The sequence below is a fragment of the Mus musculus genome, chromosome 4, assembly GCF_000001635.26.
Source record: "Mus musculus strain C57BL/6J chromosome 4, GRCm38.p6 C57BL/6J".
NCBI classification, from domain to species: Eukaryota; Metazoa; Chordata; class Mammalia; order Rodentia; family Muridae; genus Mus; species Mus musculus.
The window spans coordinates 136,304,378-136,324,521 of NC_000070.6; the positions used below are offsets into that span (position 1 = coordinate 136,304,378).

General features: G+C 43.0%; 1 protein-coding gene across 19 annotated transcripts in view; it reads left to right on the forward strand.

Moving 5' to 3' along the window:
* Positions 1–6,564: 6,564 nt before the first annotated feature.
* Positions 6,565–20,144, forward strand: part of Hnrnpr (heterogeneous nuclear ribonucleoprotein R) — a 35,040-nt gene continuing 21,460 nt past the window's right edge. For 2 of the 19 annotated variants that reach the window (NM_028871.2, XM_006539221.2), the window contains exons 1-5: positions 6,565–6,712; positions 9,710–9,878; positions 11,984–12,102; positions 12,707–12,814; positions 15,017–15,130. In NM_028871.2, coding sequence (NP_083147.1) covers positions 9,722–9,878; positions 11,984–12,102; positions 12,707–12,814; positions 15,017–15,130 — 498 coding nt within the window. In that variant the 5' untranslated portion in view covers positions 6,565–6,712; positions 9,710–9,721. Of the gene's footprint in view, positions 7,371–7,567; positions 8,787–9,709; positions 9,879–11,983; positions 12,108–12,706; positions 12,815–15,016; positions 15,131–20,144 lie in introns of those variants that run through there. The other 17 variants (XM_030253848.1, XM_030253850.1, XM_030253845.1 and 14 more) reach the window with 14 other exon arrangements.

Below are 20,144 nucleotides of genomic sequence, written 5' to 3' on the forward strand. Positions count from 1 at the left end.
TTGCTGGGTGGGAACTCTGAGGCCCTCCTGGTGAGTTGCCAGGGAATTCCACAATTGTAGAATGGAAGAATCCAAGTATTTAACACTTGAAAGTTGGATTTGGTAATCCTGACTGGAACTAAAAGCTGACTATTGCATTTTAAAAATTAGGCTGGGAAAGGAGAGCTCTCTTCAGGTTTTTGTTTGTTTGTTTGTTTGTTTTTTGTTTGTTTGTTTGTTTTGTTTTGTTTTGTTTTGTTTTAAAGAGAATTCAATCGGGCTGGTGAGATGGCTCAGCGGTTAAGAGCGCCGACTACTCTTCTGAAGGTCCTGAGTTCAAATCTCAGCAACCACATGGTGGCTCACAACCATCCCTAACAAGATCTAACGCCCTCTTCTGGTGTGTCTGAAGACAGCTACAGTGTACTCACATATAATAAATAAATAAATCTTAAAAAAAAAAGAGAATTCAATCAACAAATAATCATAATGGGAGGCACGCTGAAGGGATGGCTCAGGGTTTGAGGATGCGAACGGCATTTCCAGATGATCGATCTCAGGTCAGTTCTTAGTACCCATGTTCGGTCAATCACAACTGCTGTAACTTAAGTTCCTGGGGAATCTGATAGCTTCTAAAGAACTCAGTGAACACTTAGGCTCACATACAAATTAGATATGTTAGCCAGGCAGGGTGGCACACACCTATAATCCCAGGACTCAGGGGGCAGAGGCAGGTAGACCTCTGTGAGTTCAAGGCCAGCCTGGTCTATGCAGTGAGTTCCAGGACAGGGAAAGAGCCTATCTACAAAAATAAAAGTAGCCGGGCAGTGGTGGTTCATGCCTTTAATCTTAGCACTTGGGAGGCAGAGGCAGGCAGATTTCTGAGTTTGAGGCCAGCCTGGTCTACAAAGTGAGTTCCAGGACAGCCAGGGCTATACAGAGAAACCCTGTCTCAAAAAAACAAAAAACAAAAAATAAAAAAATTTAAAAAAAGAAGTAGATTTATTAATTTTATTTTATGTGCGACTGTTTGGCCTCCATGTATGAGACACACATGCTTGAGACCCATGGAGGTCAGAAGAGGGTCAGCTCCCCCTGGACCTGGAGTTACAGATGGTTGTATGACACCATCGGTGTGCTGTTAACAGATACCATGACCAAGGCAACTTTTATAAGAAGAACATTTAATTGGGGCTGGTTTACCAGTTCAGAGGTTCAGTCCATTATCATCAAGGTGGGAGCATGGCAGTGTCCAGGCAGACATGGTGCAGGAAGAGCTGAGAGTTCTACATCTCCATCTGAAGGCCACTAGGAGAAGACTGGCAGACTGGCTTCTAGGCAGCTAGGATGAGCATCTTTTTTTCTCCCTTCCCTTCTCCCTCTTGCTCAGGCCCTGCCCATAGATTTTGTTTTTGTTTTTCTCATTAGGTTTTTTTTTTTTTTTTTTTTGAGACAGGGTTTCTCTGTGTAGTCCTGCCTGTCCTGGGACTCACTTTGTAGACCAGGCTACCCTTGAACTCTGAAATCTGCCTGCCTCTGCCTCCCAAGTGCTGGGATTGAGAGCCACCTTGCGGTTGCTGGGATTTGAATTCATGACCTCTGGAAGGGCAGTCAGTGCCCTTAACCACTGAGCCATCTCACCAGCCCTAGGATGAGCATCCTAAAGCCCATGCCCACAGTGACACAGTGACACACTTCCTCCAACAAGGCCACACCTACTCCAAAAAGGCCATACCTCCTAATCGTGCCAGTCTCTGGGCCAAGGGTATTCAAACCACCATAGATGCTGAACGTGGGACTTACAGCCTCTGTAAGAGCAATAGGGTTCTTAAGTGTTGAGCCTTCTTTCCAGCTCTGATTTGTATAAATTAATGTAGGGGCTGGAGATATGAAATCACTAATTTAGAGCACTTGCTATTTTGCCATGGGTGGGAGGTTGGTTCCCAATACCCATGTTAAATAGTTCACAGTCTGTAATGTTTGCTCCTCCTCCCTTCTCTAGCCTCCACTGGCACCCACAAAAATAACATTGTTTTTTTAAATTTTTTTTTAAAAAATTAAAAAAATTTTGTTGTTCTTTTCCTTTATGAGACAGGTTTTCTCTGTGTAGCCCTGACTATTCTGGAACTTACTCTGTAGACCAGGCTGGTCTCAGTGATCTGCCTGCCTCTACCTCCTGAGTGCTGGGTTCAAAAGCACGCACCACCACTGCCCAGCTATAAAAATAACATCTTTAAAAAAATCTGTTAATGTAAAAAGAAATTTGAAGTCACAATACAAACCAGGTGTGGTGGTGCTAGCCGATGACCTTCTCCAACGGGGACTGCGGGGTGGGGGAGGAGAGCTATCACGTTATACAAGGAGGTTTATAGAAGGAAGGATGATTTTACTGGCTGGAGGTATCTCTTCTGGCCATGTAGAATAACAATTTATTTGAGCAGGGAATTTAGAGTTACAGCAGAGTACGAGTCTCAGCTCTGATCTGGCCTTGGCGTCCTCATGTGTAAAGGAAGAGAACATGGATCAACTGTGAGCATGGAATGAGGTAAGATGCTCAGGATGAAGACACGGTAAGGAATGACCAGGTCTGTTTGATAAAGTCCCAGGAGACATTTTCTTTCATGACAAAAATTTGCTTTTTACATGTGAGACTTTTTTTTTTTGCCTGGGGTGTAACTTGCTGGCAGAGTTGTTGCCTGTCATAGACAAGGCTCTAGGTTTGGTCCCCAGTACCACAAAATAAAGAAATAAATAATAATAGTGATGATGATGATGATGGTACAGGCTGGTGCGGTGTCTCAGTACATAAGGGCTCTTGCCACTGAGCCTGGCAGCCCTTCACACTTTCATTGGATGATAATATATACCTTCTTCAGCTGGCAAACCTGCCACCCCGCTGCGACTCTAACTAAAAAGCAATTTTTCTCTTCCTCCTTCCTCCCTCCTCTCTCTGTTTCTCTCTCCTTTTATGACCTTTCCTTTTGTCTGTGCCTGTTTTGTGCTGAGTCTATTCCTGTGCCGTTAAGTTTTGGTTTCTTCTGGGATATCTTTTCTTCTGTGCCACCTTCTCTTCTGGCTTCGGAACGATTTGCGCCTTTTTAGTGAGGATCATCTCGATTGGACTGGGAATCATGTACCAGGTAGTCTGGCGGCCATGAGCTCTCTCAGCGCATCCCTGGTGCTTTGTTCACGAGATATGTAGAGAACCTACATCTGAACCCTTAAGTTCAGCATCACTTTCTGCATTTTTTAAGCACGTGCAGCAAAAATTCAGCACTCTTTTGGCTGTCGACCCAATGTCCAGCCCCGCTGTTTGGCCTGGATACACCTACAAACTCCATTACATCACTGGAACTCACAATAATTTCTTTAAAGTGACATCTTTCAGATACCTGGTGGCTTTCCAGATATGCATACTCTAGATGCCCTGGCCAGTTTCATGGGTGTTCTTAAAAGTGAGCATGCAAATTTGAATCTCTTGATTTGCATGATTTTGTAGGGGTTTCTGGGCCAAGAGGATAGTGAACCATCTTCACAAGTCATCTCAGGCTGCTTACAGGAAAAGGGAAAATATTTTTTCAGTTGGAGTTATAAAGACTTGTGTTTGGTTGTTGAGATGGCTCGGCAGGTAAGAACACTGACTGCTCTTCCGAAGGTCCTGAGTTCAAATCCCAGCAACCAAATGGTGGCTCACAACCACCCATAATGAGATCTGAAACCCTCTGACACCCTCTTCTGGTGTGTCTGAAGACAGCTACTGTGTACTTATGTATAATAATAAATAAATCTTTGGGCTGGAGCAAGCAGGGTCTGAGCGAGCGGGACTGGAGTGAGTGGGGCTGATGGGAGCGAGCAGAGGTCCTAAAAACTCAATTCCCAACAACCACATGAAGGCTCACAACCATCTGTACAGCTACAGTGTACTTACATACATTAAACCAATCAATCAATCAATCAATCAATCAATCTTAAAAGAACAAAAAGACTTGTTTTTGTTGGGTGGTGGTGGTGCATGCCTTTGATCCCAGCACTCTGCAGGTAGAGGGAGGCAGAGTTCTTCTGAGTTCGAGGCCAGCCTGGTCTATAGATGCTCCACAAAAATGGAAGCACACTTTCCATTTAAAATACCTTTGATGAAGGACTGGAGAGTTAGCTCAGAGGTGAAGAGCGCTTGTTGCTCCTTCAGGACCCACAAGGTGGCTCACAACCATCTGCAATTCCAGTTCCAGGGGATCTGAGATCCTTTTCTGATCTCTGCAGACACACATGTGTTACAGAGAATACATACAGGCAAAATACATCCCCCCACATAAACCTTAAAAACAAAACAAGCACATAAAAAAACCCAAGCCAAAAAGAGTATATGGGCCAGACATAATAGTACATACCTTTAATCCCAGCAGGGAGGTGGAGGCCAGCAGACCTCTCTGAGTTAGAGTCTGGCCTGGTTTACATAGTGAGTTTCAGGACAGCCATGGTTACATAGACCCTGGCTCAACAAACAAACAAACAAACAAAATCTTCCTTCAGGTTGTGAAAGCTTTGATATGCATAGTCTACTGCCCTGGAATTTCTCTAAGGTACAAAAGCTTATTTAAATTATTTTATATGTTTGGGTGCTTTTGCCTGCATATATGCTTGCATATCACATGTGTGCCTAGTGTCTAAAAAGGTCAGTGGAGGGCATCAGATCTTCTGGAACTGGAGTATCAGACATTTGTGAACTACCATATTGGCTCTGGGATTGAACCTGGGTCTCTCCAGCCACCAGAACCCCACCCCACAAGTTAGAGCCTGAACTCAGGGCTCTTTGTATGGAAGAACGTGCTCTAACACTGAGCTGTATGCTCCTGGGAGATCTGTGTTTTACATCCCATAATATTGGCTTGGTATTGGACACTAACGGCCTTGTTAGTATTGCTGGGATACAACACCGGTGGGATAATTTATACAGAAGAGGGTTTTTATCTGATCTTGTGTTTGCTTATGTGTGTGTGGAGGGAGGTGCAGACGAAGGTCAGAGGAAGAAAGTGAGTGTCCTGCTCTTCCACCCTCCGCCCTGGAGCTAAACTGGCAGCAAGCTACAGCAATTCTCCGGTTGCAGTCTACATCAGCACTGGAGTTTACAGGTGCATGCGGTCACGCCAGGCTTTTTACTCAAGTGGATGGAGATTCACAGTCAGGTTTTTTTTTTGTGGGGGGGCGGGGTTTCGAGACAGGGTTTCTCTGTATAGCCCTGGCTGTCCTGGAACTCACTCTGTAGACCAGGCTGGCCTGGAACTCAGAAATCCGCCTGACTGCCTCCCGAGTGCTGGGATTAAAGGCATGCGCCACCACTGCCGGGCCACAGTCAGGATTTTAAACTTGCATTTGAGCCGTCTCTCCAGCCCCTAGGACAGGCTTTACAATTTACAGTTCTGGAAGCAGGGAAGTCCAACATTGAGAGCACGCGGGGATAAGGGCCGTCTCCCTACGCTGGAAGCGCAAAAGATGCAGAGAAGATCTAGAGTCAGGCATCAAACTCACAGCCTGGAGGCCTATCAGTCGGCTTTAATGCTTTGAGGGTGGAGTCCTAGTGCCCGAAACACCTCCCACTACCGGCCCCACCTCCCAGCACTACTACATTGGCCATCAAGTTCGTATCAAGTGCACTTTTGCACATGTCCGTTCAAAAACGCATGGGTAGACTAACAATAAACTTTGGTTTATAGGATTTGAGAAACATGATCTCCAGATATGTTTGGAAGCAGATCCCTTGACCTTCTTCACTGAGGTAGTGTTGGGACAGGAGTGACAGGTGAGAGGTTTATGAATAACAGGTATTAGTTTCTTGGAAATGAACCCTTTGCCCGCTTGCCTGGCTTTCAGTCGTTGATCCAGTGACCCTACCTACTCTAGTCTCCAAACTCCGAAGGGTCCCTGCTTTCTGTTAGCGTCACTCTTGAGTCAGATCCACGTTATTCTGTGAGGAGAAGAGCCAAGGAGGGAAACAGGCAGTTTCTCCAGTCATTCTAAGGGATGCTTTTCTACAGAGAAATCTCCAGCGACACGAGTCAAGTCACCCTGAAGTTGTGTTTTGACTAGAGCCAAGATGATCTATTGATGGAGCCCAGCGTGTGGCGAATGGGGTGTGCTCGGGACCTAACGCTCAGAACGGCGGGAGGGAGGATTGGAGATAAGGGACTCCGGCGCGGGGTAGCAGCGCCATTGCGGAGCGTGGCCGCCGGGACCCGAGGGGGCGGGGCTCCGGAGGTGGCCACGCGGCGGGAGGCCTAGATTTTTCAACCTCTTAACGGTGGTAGAAGAAGAGGGAGGAGCTTCGGCCACGCAAGGCCCGCTGCCCCGCAGCCTCGCCACTACCAGGGGCTCCCACCAACAGACCCCTTTGTGTGCATGCCCCCGCCCCGGAGGCGCCGCAGCCAGTGGCGCTGAGACCCCTCATTGGCTCAGCCCGACGGCCACACCGATTGGTCCTCGGAGTCCCCGACGTGAGGGCCGCTTTCCCCTCTCTCTTATTGGCCCGTCAAGCTGCCCGTCATACGGTCTCGTGGGCCGATTGGTCGGCCGCACGGAGTCCCTGGAAGCAGTTCCGGGAAACCCCGCGTGCTGCCGGGATCGCGTCTCGGTCCATGCGAGGGGGGGAGGGGGTGGCGCGCGCGCCATTTCTTGTCGTTTTCAAAGCGCCTCGCGCTGCTTCTCACGGGCCAGGCCGCCAGCCCCCAGCTCTGCCCTGGTGAGTCTCGCGCTGGCCCGTGGGGGGGAGGGGCCGGGAGTCCCGGTCTGACCGGACTCGGCCGGGTCCAGGCTCGGCGCCCTGGCCTGCAGTTTGGGTCTTTGCTCCGAGGCCCCAGGGTGGGGGTGGGGATGGGCCGGGGGCGGCTTCTGCTCCGGCCCGCCGCGCAGCCGCGGGCCTGAGTCCCGCCGCGGCGCCTCCTCTCTCTGTCGCTCATCCTTCTCAGCCCCTCCGGTGCCCCGGTCCCTCGGTCCGCTGTCCTCCGTGCGGCCTGCCGGTCTCGCGGTGCTTTTTCCCGCCTCCGCCCGCCGCTGTCCGCGGCCCCGGTCCGGGCGAAGGGTTTCAGGCGTTTCCCCCTGACCCCGGTGCTTGCCCCCGAGGCCTGCGGTCAGGCCTGGCCCGCCTCTCGCCCGGCGGCCTGTGGGATGTGTTGATAACCGGGTCGCGCCCGAGGGGGTGGGGTGAGCCGAGGGCGGGGTGCAAGTCCCAGGGTTACCTGAGCCGGGAGCAAACTTTTACGGGAGTCGGAGCCGAGGGGCCGAGGTATGGGGGGTGCCTCCCGCCCGATCCCCAACCTGCATGCTTCGAGCCGGGATTTGAAGGAAAAAATGACTACTAAGAGGCCGTGACACTTGGTTTCGAGCGGCGCCTGAGCTAGGTAATTCTGAGAATGTCATAGGCGCTCCAGTTTGGAAAAGCGCTTCTTTTTCTTACACGGTAGTAGCCATGTGGCCAGAATTTTAAGACGAAAGCCCAGGGGTTCTTGAAAGGTTCAGTCCTTTCTCGTTACCTGTTTGGGATTTTTCCCCCCCTTGCCCTTTAAAAGCAGAATGTGTCAGGAGTCAGTCGTAGTGATTAAAGGCTTGATACTCCCGAGCTGTGAGATAACCGTTAGCTTTCCTTGGTTCTTTTAAAAGCCCGTCTCTCAACATTTTGCTTAGAGATGTTCGCCACAAGTCAGGGAGAAGCTAGTACTGACTTCCCGAGTCTCCCAGCGGTCCTTATAAATCTTATTTAAATGACTTTATTTTGTAATTTTCTTTTTTTTGCAAAAATGTTTGTGTCAAAGGGTTCCAGTCACGTTAGAATATTTGCTGCATCCAGAAATATGGTTTGGCTGTGTGGCATTGTTGTTGAATCCCCCCTCTTGATCCGAAGGATTTATTTCCTAGAGTCTATTTTACCTTTTTTTTTTTTTTAGGTTAAAGTTGACAAAATCTGAACATTTTAAAAGTTTTGATATCAATGGTAGTCATAAATGTCTTGTGCTTAATACATAACTTGTCATTTTGCTTCACGCATACTTTTCAAAAACACTCCACCTTAACAGATGTTCATCGAACTTCTCAGTTAATTTCCTCTCCTGTAACATAGTATTCATAGGTGCAGTGCTATGAAGGTCTTGTTACAGAACTTTTGAGTTGTGATCTTCGTATAGTGTTTGTGGGGGAGGAATGGGAAAGCACAAATGTATGTCCACAGAAAGATTTTGGATTTTAGAATGCTTCTTTATAGAACTAGGTTGTTTTAATCAGTAAAAAGGTTCATCTTACATTTTACGTGCTAGTATAGTGGTTTCTTGTGCCAGTTTTGGATGTTTCTATTTTTTGCTAGTTCATCAGAATTTGAGGCTTGCCTTGAGATACATCGTTAAGTACAGTCGCGTCTCTGTAGACATTAGAGGACTAGTGAGAGCTTTGTGATGAGAAGTCATGCAGCTGTCAGGTCATTCTCAGAGTAACACCCTTCACACTCTGCTTCTACTATTGCCTTCCTCTTTCTCCTCTCATTAACTTCAACTAGACATCAGTGGATGTTCAAATGAAGAGTTGTTTTGTGTCAGGAAACAGCATTTGCACAGTGTTTGATGACTGATCAGGAATGGATTGGCTATCTTAAGCTATAGTGCTTGAGGGTGACTTGTGGTTTCTATCTTGTGTCTTCAGGGACAGTAGGCTTTTTCGTGAGACCCAGCTTCATCTTGCCTTTACCTCTGTGCTGTGACATCTCTTGAGCCACCCATTCTCTTCATCACATGGAATGTCACGCACACACTTAATGCCCTGACTTTGAGGTAGTGTAGACTGGCCTTGTATGCTTTTGTGATTTACTCTCTCTTCAGGGAATTGGTCCATTTCAGCATTATATACAGGCTGAACATACAAAATGATTTTGGTAGGTTAATCTGAGAAACCTGACAAAGTTTAGGCCAGTTAGATAGTGTTTGTGAAGTTTTTTTTGCAAGTTGTTTATTCAGTATTTTTTGCAACTTTCTTTCACTGACAAGAAAAATTCCACTCATACTCCTGGGTTTTTTGTTTTGTTTTGTTTTTAAAAACAAGAAGCAACCTCAACTAGAGCTCAATTATTTTTATTTAGACTGTAAACAATGGCTTAGCTTTTAAAGTTGGTCATTTTTTCTTTTAAATCTGTGAATGGGAATAGCAAATTCATCTTAGAACAAAATTAATGTGAAAGTTGTGTTTTTAAGTGAGGTGGAGAGAACCCAAGCCACCAGCTCATTGACCGAGATACAACATGGATTTATTTCATACCTATGTTGTTTCTGAAGCAGAGCTAGGGAAAATGGAAAGTTCTTAAACCTTGATTAAGTGATGTGTGGGTGTTCATTCTGTTTTAAATCAAATTTTAGAACTCTGTAAGCTGAGGGGCCTTTAGGATTTCCTGGTGGTTTGTTGATCTGCTCCCCAGAACACAACGGCTGCTTCTGTTACTCAGCAATTGTACCTGCCGTAAACTCAAGTTCTTCTACCCCAGAGTACATGAAGTTGCTTAAGGATCCGATACTTCCATGTACATTTTCTATAGTTTGACAAGATTATTACTGGAAATATAGGTCAGATGCTCACAAAAGGCATAAAATATTCTGGATAGTTATTAGCAGCATGTGTACAAATTAGTTGAGGTAAATCATGAATTGTCCTACAATCTAGTTATTTCTGGCTTAATGTAATATAGCTCCTGAATTTTTTCCAGCAGCATAATAAAATGGCTAATCAGGTGAATGGTAATGCGGTACAGTTAAAAGAAGAGGAAGAACCAATGGATACTTCCAGTGTAACTCACACAGAACACTACAAGACACTGATAGAGGCAGGCCTCCCACAGAAGGTGGCAGAAAGACTTGATGAAATATTTCAGACAGGTATAATATGCATTTCTTGTTTCTGACTGGTTATGAAAGTGAGGGCAAACCACGTTGAATTTTATAGATTTTAAGGATAAATAATGCTTACTATTTGTGATTTGTGTAGAGCCAATACTTTCCCTTCATTGAGGGCATATTGGGTTTGACTTTATTCCTGTTTCATTATTTTGAAGCCTTAGTGTTGAATATGCAGACTTAGTTGTTTCAGAACAGAACATCAATTTGTCTTAGATTTACTACCAATTAAAATGTATGTTTCAGCATACCAAATTTTACATTTCCCCCTAACCTAAATCAGTCATCATTTTGCTTTTACTTTTCTACTTTTAGCTTTTTAAAAGTGATTGTTAAGTCAGTGTAGGTCTGATTAGGTGGCATAAGAGGAATAGTTAGACTGTATTGTCTGAAACGATAATATATGTCATACTCCGTGAGAGTTTGTGGCCTGTCTAGTTTCTAATAGACAGAAATTCACATCTCTCGGGTAATTTGGAAGTGTTTGGCTTGCAACAGCTGTTTTTTGTTTTTGATTTTTTTCTTAATGTGTAAGTCCCATGGTTAAGTGCTTAAGCAAATTTGAACATCTTAATATGGTTGGTTGTAGGTGGTTTGAAGTTTTAAACAGGGAGAGAAATATTTACCCTTAGGGAATGGTGTTCGTAAATAAATGTGTCCTCCTTTGGGGCCATAGATGGAAACTTTCTTCCTCTGTGTTTGTGTGCCTATCCAGATCAGGAGAGAGAATTGTTTCTTTTAGAAATATGTTTTAAATTTAGTAGACATAGCTGTGCTTTTTTTTTTCTTAAAAATATTTTAAATCTTGCAGCTGAGATTTAATTTTAGACACTAAAATGGCTTATAAAAATGACTCCTGGGTGATGGTCCCATTTGAAAACCAGTCCTCAGGAGCTGTGACATTTCTGCCCTAGAGAGGTAGCAGTGATCTGCTTAGAGACCTCCCTGTATAGTGCTTTGTTACTAAGAGGCCAGTGATGTGGGTGAAGGATCGGATTGATAGGGTGGATTGAAGGTGGTCCTGAGTTGTGGCTTTGGGGGTGAGGAAACTCCAGTCGCTTAGCCATGCTCATTCTGAGCTTGTAAAACATGAAATGGCAACATTTTAAACAATAACTTTGCAAGTGGCATTAATTTATTTTCAATTTATTTACTGTATGAAATAAAGTTCTTTTTGACTTTACCAAAATAGAATCACTTTTGCTGTTGGTTCATACGGACTTGGGGAGGGGAATGTTAATCTGTCAGGTATTTCTATTTTACATTGGACCAATTCTGAAAAGGTTCCTTATATATTAAGAGTTATTTTAAACATAGTAGATGTTCTGTGAGTAGTTAAGTAGACTACATATATAGTACACAGCATATATGGTTTCTGCATAATTTATTTAAAATTCTTTGAAGGAGATTGTCATTATTGACAGTCTTGTGAATGCCACAGCATCTTTTAAATCTCAGCTTGTTACTTCAGAAAAGCAAAAGATTGACTTAAAATACAACTTTCAGAATTGATTTAGCAAGCTGCACTTGCATTTGTAGAATTTAAGATGCCTTTCCACATTCTGACTGCAGCAAACTAGATGCTTGGATAAACACATTTTAATTTATATTTGGTACTAAGGAGGGAAAACCTTTGATACTCTTTGGAGTGGAAAGAAGTAAAATTGGTTTTCATAAATAAGTATAACAACCTGTAATTTGAATGTTTATCCTTGAGAAAGATAGTGTATTGTTACCACTCTAATATAAACCAGAATTTCCTAAATGAATGGTTCATCTGTAGTACAAGCATGCGCATCAGATTTTCAGAACTTACTGCTGTTTGGGGGAGTTAGACACATTTTAGGGATCTTTCCACTAAATTTTTTTAAGTTAAAATTCACGTTTATGGTTGATATATTATTTTTGATTTTTGTGTTTGATCTTTCTAGATCTTATTTGTTTAGCTATGTATATGCATATAATTAAATGAAAATGTAGTTTGTCAGAGATGGTATTGAATATAACAATGCTACTAGACCTTACTAGATAGTTTAGCTTACCTCTTTTATTACAATGATGTTAACCCTTTTCAATTTAATTTTTAGGATTGGTAGCTTATGTGGATCTTGATGAAAGAGCAATCGATGCTCTCAGGGAGTTTAATGAGGAAGGAGCTCTGTCTGTACTGCAGCAGTTCAAAGAAAGTGACCTGTCTCATGTCCAGGTAAGGTCAGTACTGGCACGCGTCCGTCCGAGCAGTGATCTATCTGCAGCTGGTTCCCTGTGGGGAAGTGGTCTGTTTTGTTTGTGACTATCTCTCCTTTGGAAAAATTTAAGATAAAAAAAGATCTTCTGTGTCAGAGTTTCAGAAGCATGGGCACAAAGCAAAGCTCTTCCCTCACCTTTAACACAGTGAGTTACTTTACGAACTTAGTCATGTTTGGATTTTATTGTTACTGTGACAGTTTTATATGTTTAAATCGTCTGCAATAAAGGGGGGTGCTATTGGGCTATCTTTGTATGAGAAATACATTTAGCCATTTTGGAAAGGTAGTCCAGATTCAGGTAAAGAATAACAAATGGAAGTGAGCCCCCCCCTTTTTTTGTTTGTTTGTTTTTTTCCAGTTTAGAAGGCAAGCTCCCTGAGGTACTGACTTACTGTCTGCTCCAGCCTCAGGCATGTCAAAGTATTTGTTGAATGAATGGAATGAATATTTTTGTTAAAACGTTGGTCTTAAAATGCTATCATTTAAATTTAAATTTATTGTGTATTTGACCCTTCAGAGATTCCTGGTAATTCTTCCTTTTGAATTGCTTGCATCTTTTAGAACAAAAGTGCATTTTTATGTGGAGTTATGAAGACCTACAGGCAAAGAGAGAAACAAGGCAGCAAGGTACAAGAGTCCACGAAAGGGCCCGATGAAGCAAAAATCAAGGTAAAAGAGTCACAGTATGGGAATGTCTAGTTCAGACTCTTCCTTGATCCTCAGTCTTCTGACAAAGAGGGAGGGGCATGTTTATTATTGCTTTATAAGCACTCTTTTATATATATATATATATATTTTGTTTGGTACAGGGTACCATTATGTAGCTCAAACTGGCCTGGAACTCATTTTATAGCCCAGACTGGTTCCCAACAAGGTGATCCTGCCTCAGCCTACTGAGTGCTGAAGTGAAAGGCCTTAGGGAAGAGCTGTGGTATTCTAACTGCTTTCCTCCTTTTGAATTTTCTCTGACCTCAGTGTATTTATAAACCGGCTTTGACCTTTTTTTTTTTTTTTTTTTTTTTTTTTTTTTTTTTGGTTTTTCAAGACAGGGTTTCTCTGTATAGCCCTGGCTGGAACTCACTTTGTAGACCAGGCTGGCCTCGAACTCAGAAATCCGCCTGCCTCCGCCTCCCAAGTGCTGGGATTAAAGGCGTGCGCCACCACTGCCCGGCTGGCTTTGACCTTTTTTGATTTTATAAAATGGTTTTGGTTTTGCCTACCTCCTTAAGTTGTGAAGATTAGATGAATTCATATGTAAAGTAACTACCTTCCCCGGTCATTATTATTATTATTAACTTAGATAAATTGCTTTGAAAGTCAAAAAGGCTTTTCCTAAAAGACCTTGTTAAAGGGGTTTTGTCAAGGTTGCAGTGGTGGGGACCTAATCCAGGGCTTTACACATGCTAATCAAGTGCTCTATCCTAAGCTGTCCTTAAAGATTTAATTGGAATGGTATTGAGTTTTAGAGTTGTTTGCCCTGGTGACTCAGGCTTGGGTATAACTAACTTTGTAAAGTGCCTTTATACTTTTCTCCTCCATTCTCATCTGTTTATAAACTGATCTAGCCCCATTCTTAAACAAATGCCAAACTACTGTGTAACAACCCTGATTGGCTGACTAACCCCCTTCCCCTGGTAGAAAAATGGAAGGTTCAAGACATTCTTCCCTGTGGAATCCCAGGGTTAACTAACTCTAACAAACATGAATCTGCTGGTGCTCTTTGTAATTACATACCTAACATGCAGAGCCCTTCTCTTTCTTGGTAGAGTGCATATTTTGTTTGCCAACAAAAGATATTCTATAGACCTTTCATATGAAATTTCATACGAATGTTATCTATCGTGCAAGCTTTTTGAGGGCAAGAACATTGTTTCTGTGACCTCTGTTAGTTAGTGTTAGTGAGGTGGAATCAAATAATGATTCTTTTTGTTTTGTTTTTCGAGACAGGGTTTCTCTGTGTAGCCCTGGCTGTCCTGGAACTCACTTTGTAGATCAGGCTGGCCTCGAACTCAGAAATCCGCCTGCCTCTCCTCCCGAGTGCTGGGATTAAAGGCATGCGCCACCATGCCCGGCTCTCAAATAATGATTCATGTTTTGAAATCAGAGTATATTTATTTGGAAGTTTCCAAATTTAGAGTATCCTGTGAGATATTCCAGTTGTGTTGAGCTTGTAGCTTGGTAAGAGTATGAAGCAGACAAATGGAGTAGTTAAGGGCAGTTGTGGGCTGCCATGTGTACTGGGAACCAAACTCCGAAGGTCTGCAAGAGCAGCAGGTGCGCTTTAGTTCAGAGCCATCTCTCCAGCCGTCCTCTTTTAAATAGTTTACTCTTGTTTTTAATTATATGTATATGTGTTTGTTTGAGTGTGGGTTTGTATGCAGGACTACAGTGTCTATGGAGGCCAGAAGAGGTATTGGACCCCCTGGACCTGGAGTTACAGACAGTTAATAATGAGACATTTCACATGTGTGCTGTGAACTAAACTTGTGCCCTCTGCAGTAAACTCTTAACTGCTAAGCTATTTCTCTAGCCCCTCACTTTTATTTTTCTTTTTTTCGGGGGGTAGCTTCAGACAGGGTTTTTCTGTGTGGCCCTGGCTGTCCTGGAACTCACTGAGTAGATCAGGCTGGTCTTAAACTTAAAGATCTGCCTACCTCTGTTTCCCAGGTATTGGGATTAAAGTCATGCACGACTGCTGCCTGGCCCCATCTCTGGGGTTTATGTGGCACTGCAGGTAGAATCTGGTGCCTCGTGCATGCATGCTTTATTTCCAGCTGCTCCTTTTTAATTCATCATAAAATGCATTTCAAAGATGTGACAGTTTGTGTGTGTGTTTGTACTTTCAAGTTTAACATGTGTAATTATCTCTAGGCCTTGCTTGAGAGGACTGGTTATACTTTGGATGTGACCACGGGACAGAGGAAGTATGGCGGTCCCCCACCAGACAGTGTGTACTCGGGTGTGCAGCCTGGGATTGGGACAGAGGTAAGTGCTTTTAGCCCTTTGTGGGAAAATCTTTCCAATCTATTAACTGTATAATCCAGCTTATGATGTGGGTAAAGTACTTGATTACTGTCAAAGTGTGGCTAGTGTTATATTGGTAGTATCTATGTGTATTTGTGTCATTATTAGCAAGGATAACTGACCTTGGTTTAGAAATCTTTTTTTTCAAGATTTGTTTATTTTGTATATATGAGTATACTGTAGCTGTCTTCAGACACACCAGAAGAGGGCATGAGATCCCATTACAGATGGTTGTGAGCCACCATGTGGTTTCTGGGAATTAAACTCAGGACCTCTGGAAGAGCAGTCAGTGCTCTTAACCACTGAGCCATCTTTCCAGCCGGATGCAGTTGTTTTTAATTTTGCAGAATTTTAAAATTTTTTGTGCTAGGGATTGAGTTGGGGCCTCATTCATTCTGAGCATGTGTTCTGCCTCTATGCCATTCTTCTGACCTAAATCTTTCATTTGATGTGATATCTTAGTATGTAGCCCAGACTACCTTGACGATGGGGCCTCCCTTCTGAGTGTTGGGGTTGTAGGCATGTGCTATTGGACTCAGCTCATATTTATTTTATTTTAAGACAAAGTCTTATATGTAGCTTTTTCTGGCCTAAAGTACTCTGTGAAGATCAGGCTTGCCTTGAACAATTGGTAATCGGGTGGCCTCTTGAATGCTGGGGTTGTGCTGGGGTGAGTCATCATGTCTCAATCATTTGCGTTTTGTAATGTCAGTACTTTGCTTTCTTTCAACACAAAATGCACTTAGAAATGACTGAGAAATATTCTGACTGGGAGGGAATCCCATGAAGGAGAGTGTAGATTAGAATCGAGAGAGAGAGAGAGAGAGAGAGAGAGAGAGTCAGAGAGAGTCAGAGAGAGAGTGAGAGAGAGAGAGAAAGTGGGAAAGTGAGTGACTCTTAGGCTTTTTTAAAAGTTTCTCTCTGGACTTTTTTTTTCCCCCTTTTCCACTGTGCATTCCTGGCAATCCTGGAACTCCCTCTGTAGTCTAGGCTGGCCTGGCCTAGACCTCAGAGATAGCTCCTGCTTCTGTTTCCCAAATGCTAGGGTAAGAGGAGTGCTCTACTACCATCCGAGTGCCTTTCTACTTTTGGGTTGTTGTTGTTGTTTAAGAAAGAGTTTTATGTAGCTCAAGTTGTCCTAGAACTAGCTAACTTACAATTTTCCTGCTGGCACCACCAAAGAGCTGAGATGATAAGTTTATTCCACAGCAGTTTATGTAGTGCTGAGGGTCCAACCCCGATTTCCTGTGTGCTCAGCAAGCACCCTGCTCCTTGCGTCCCTCCCACACCCTGCAGCCCTGTACACCTCCCTCTCTCCCTAGTGTTGTAGCACTCTTGGATCCTTAAATGGAGAAACTAGGTGACAAAAAGTCAGTTATGCAGGGACTTTTTCTGATTGGATGGTTTCATTGTCTATATTTAGTGCCAGGAACACAGTGCACAGTATTTGATGAGTTTTTTAAAAACAAAAGAAGTTGTGGCCTTTTTGTAACAAATTTAAGCTAGCTTGAGTGGTACAGGATTTATTTATTTATTTATTTATTTATTTATTTATTTATTTATTTATTTTGAGATGGGATCTCCTTTGGAGTGTGTGATAGAGGATGTGTGTGTGTGAGTATAGGCATGTGGAGGGTGGGGTGAAGGCTTTTGTTCTCCCACTGTATGTTCTGGGGACAGAAATCAGATTATCAGGATGTGTGACAAGTGTACTTTGCTGGGTCTCATAGTCTATGACTGACTTGAACTTGTTGTATAGCCTCTCCCTCCCACGCTGAGGTTCCAGGCATTGTAGGAGTCTCCTGAGCATCGGAGTGGGAGTGAGGCTGAAGGGGGTAGCTCCTCAGATAGTCGGTGTCCGCTCTTTATTTGGGGAGTGTTACTGTGAGATTTGAGAGTTTTAGGTTGACTATTAGAGTTACAAGAAAAAAAATTTACTCCCATTTGAACAGTTTTTAAGGAGAGTGATGATTTTAGACTATTATAAATTGTATGCTCAAAAAACTAAAACTTTTCAAATGATCAGGAGCAAAGATCATATTTTTGTTTGTTTGTAAATGGATAAGCAAAGATGACTGTAGTAACCATTAGGAAAAAAAAGTGTGTGTATGTGTTTGCTGTGTAGGTGCTTGTATAGAGATTAGAGGACAACTTTGTGGAGTTGGTTCTTTTTTCCCACCCTTACATGGGTTTGAGGTTTGAACTTAGGTCACCAGGCTTGTGTGGAAAGCATCTTTACTTGCTGAGCTATCTCACCAGTCCCAGTATCAGCTTTAAGGTCTGTCTTCTCTTTGTATAGTAAGGTTGTTGCCTTTTGTTCTTGTAACCTTCATTTTCATGTTACAATAGTGCAAATATTCTACTTTTTAAGTTATGTTACTTTATGTGTATAGGTGATTTGCCTGCGTGTATGTCTTACCAGTTGTATGCCTGCTGCCTGCAAAGGTTAGAAGAGAACATGGCTCCTCTGGATCTGGAGATAGAGATGGTAGTGAACCACCATGTGGGTAATGGGAATTGAACCTGGACCCTCTTAACCTCTGAGCCATATCTCCAGCCTCATATTCTATTTCTTAATTTCTATTTCTTAATGCTTAATATCAAAAGAGATTCTAAGCATTTTCAGGTTTAAAAACATTAGAACCATCTACATATTATTAGTTTGTGATGGTTTTAAAATCATAAAATGTGGGCCTGTAAGAGGACTCAGTGGGTTAAGGTACTTACATGCCATGCCTGGTGACCTGAGTTGGATCCCTGCAACACATGATGGAAGGAGAAAACCAACTCCTGCAGGTAGTCTTCTGACATTAGCATGTGTGCCATGGTGCATACTCCCATCCCCAGTATAAATGTAATAAAAGAATAAGATCATGTTATGTGATAATCGGAAGGGTTAGATTGGGACTCTGAGCCATCTAGGTTCTTCATAGAAGCATGCATCATCAGTGAATCATAGGGTACAAATAAGTAATATTTTGGCCTTATTTCTCTCCTCATCTCTAACAGCTTCTTCTATCCTTCACTACTACTACTTTTTTTTTTAAAGATTTATTTATTGTATGTGAGTATACTGTCCCTATCTTCAGACACACCAGAAGAGGGCATCAGATTCCATTACAGATGGTTGTGAGCCACCATGTGGTTGCTGGGAATTGAACTCAGGACCTCTGGAAGAGCAGTCAGTGTTCTTAATGGCTGAGCCATCTCTCTGGCCCCCAATATTGTTCATTTACTTGTTTGTTTGAAGCAAGGATCTTACGTATCTCAGGCTGTCTTCAAATTTGCTGTGTGACTGAGACTACATCACTTGTGGCTTTGAGTTCTTAGCATTAGAATTTTTCTTCTTATAAACACACATACAAGATGACTAAATGAAAAATGGAATTATCTGTATATTTCTTGTTCTTAGGGTAGATTCCTTGTTTGTTTGTTTTTAAGATTTATTTATTTAATGTATATGAGCATCCTGTTGCTGACACACCAGAAGAGGTGTGTATCCAATTACAAATGGTTATGAGCCCCACCATATGGTTGCTGGGAATTGAACTCATGACCTTTGGAAGAGCAGACAGAGCTCTTAACCACTGAGCCGTTTCTTCAGCCCCATATTTTTTGTTTATAAGGTATCCTGAAACACCTCCAAGAGGGCAATGTAGTTTAAAAGCAGCTATGTATGCTGTTTTTACGATGAGGCCAGAGGTTGATATTAGGTGTCTTCCTCAATTGCTTCCCACTACATATTTTAAAAATAAGACTGATTGATTTAATTTGTATGTGAGAGCAGTAGCATGAGTTCCCTGGAACTGGAGGTGCAAGGTGCTGTGAGCTTGTATTGTGGGGGCTGAAAACTGAACCTGGGTTCTTTGCAAGAGCACCAAGTTCTTGAAACTGCTGAACCGTTGGTCCAGGTCCTATTTTTTAAATGTTATCTTATGTGTGTATATGTGGTGGTGGGAGCAAGCATACATGAATGATATGGTTTGCATTTCATAGTGTTCATGTCAGGGTCGGAAGATAACTCTATGGAGTTGGGTCTCACTTTTTACTTTTATGTGGATTCCAGAGATTGTCAGGCTGGTGCTGCAAGCATTTTTTACCTGCTGAATATCTAGCTTTCCATGTTTTTGAAACAGGTCTCTCAGAGGGTAAAGTGCTTGAGGCCCGGAGTTATAATCCCCAGCATCAGTGTAAAAGCTGGGCTTGGTAGCATGTTTGTAATCAGTACAAGGTTGGGAGCAGAGACCAATAAGTTTCTGTAGTCCAGGTTGGCCTTAAACTCACAGAGCTCCGTTTGCCACCTTGTGCTAGGATTCAAGGCATGCCCAGCACCTGTGTTCTCTTTGTGTATGTACATTACTTGTGTAGAGTTGTGTGCAGAGGCCCTAAGTACCTGGAGTTGCAGGCAGTTGGTTCTAGGAATTGACTTTGGGTTGTCTAACCACTTAGCTTTCATCCTTCAGCAGAAACACCCATCATTCTTGTGCATTTCTCATTCTCAGGATAACTACTGCTTCACAGTTTGTTAATGAGTGCATACCTGTGGAAGTAACTTATAGAACGTCTTCTCTAAAGAATAGACTTAATTATTTCCAGATTCAGTTTTAATATTGCTTCATTCTCAGACACTGACTTCAATCAAAGTCAATAAATTTAATTAAAAAAATTAGAGCAGGATATGGTGGCACATGACTAATCTCAGTGAATATTGGGAAGTCAGGTTGGGGTCAAGACTTCTAGGGCACCCTCAGCTATGCCATGAGTCCAGAGGCCAACCTGTGCTACATGTAAGTCTCCTAAACAGGCCACCAGCGTTTGCCGGGATAGTTCTGAGGTTAAGTGCAGTAGCTGCTCTTCTGGAATTATTTTCTTGGCCTGAGGTCAGACTACTCACAGTGCCTGTAATTCCAGCTCCAGGTGATCTGATGCCATCTACTGGTCTCTGAAAGGCTCTTCCATTCATATGTACTTATTA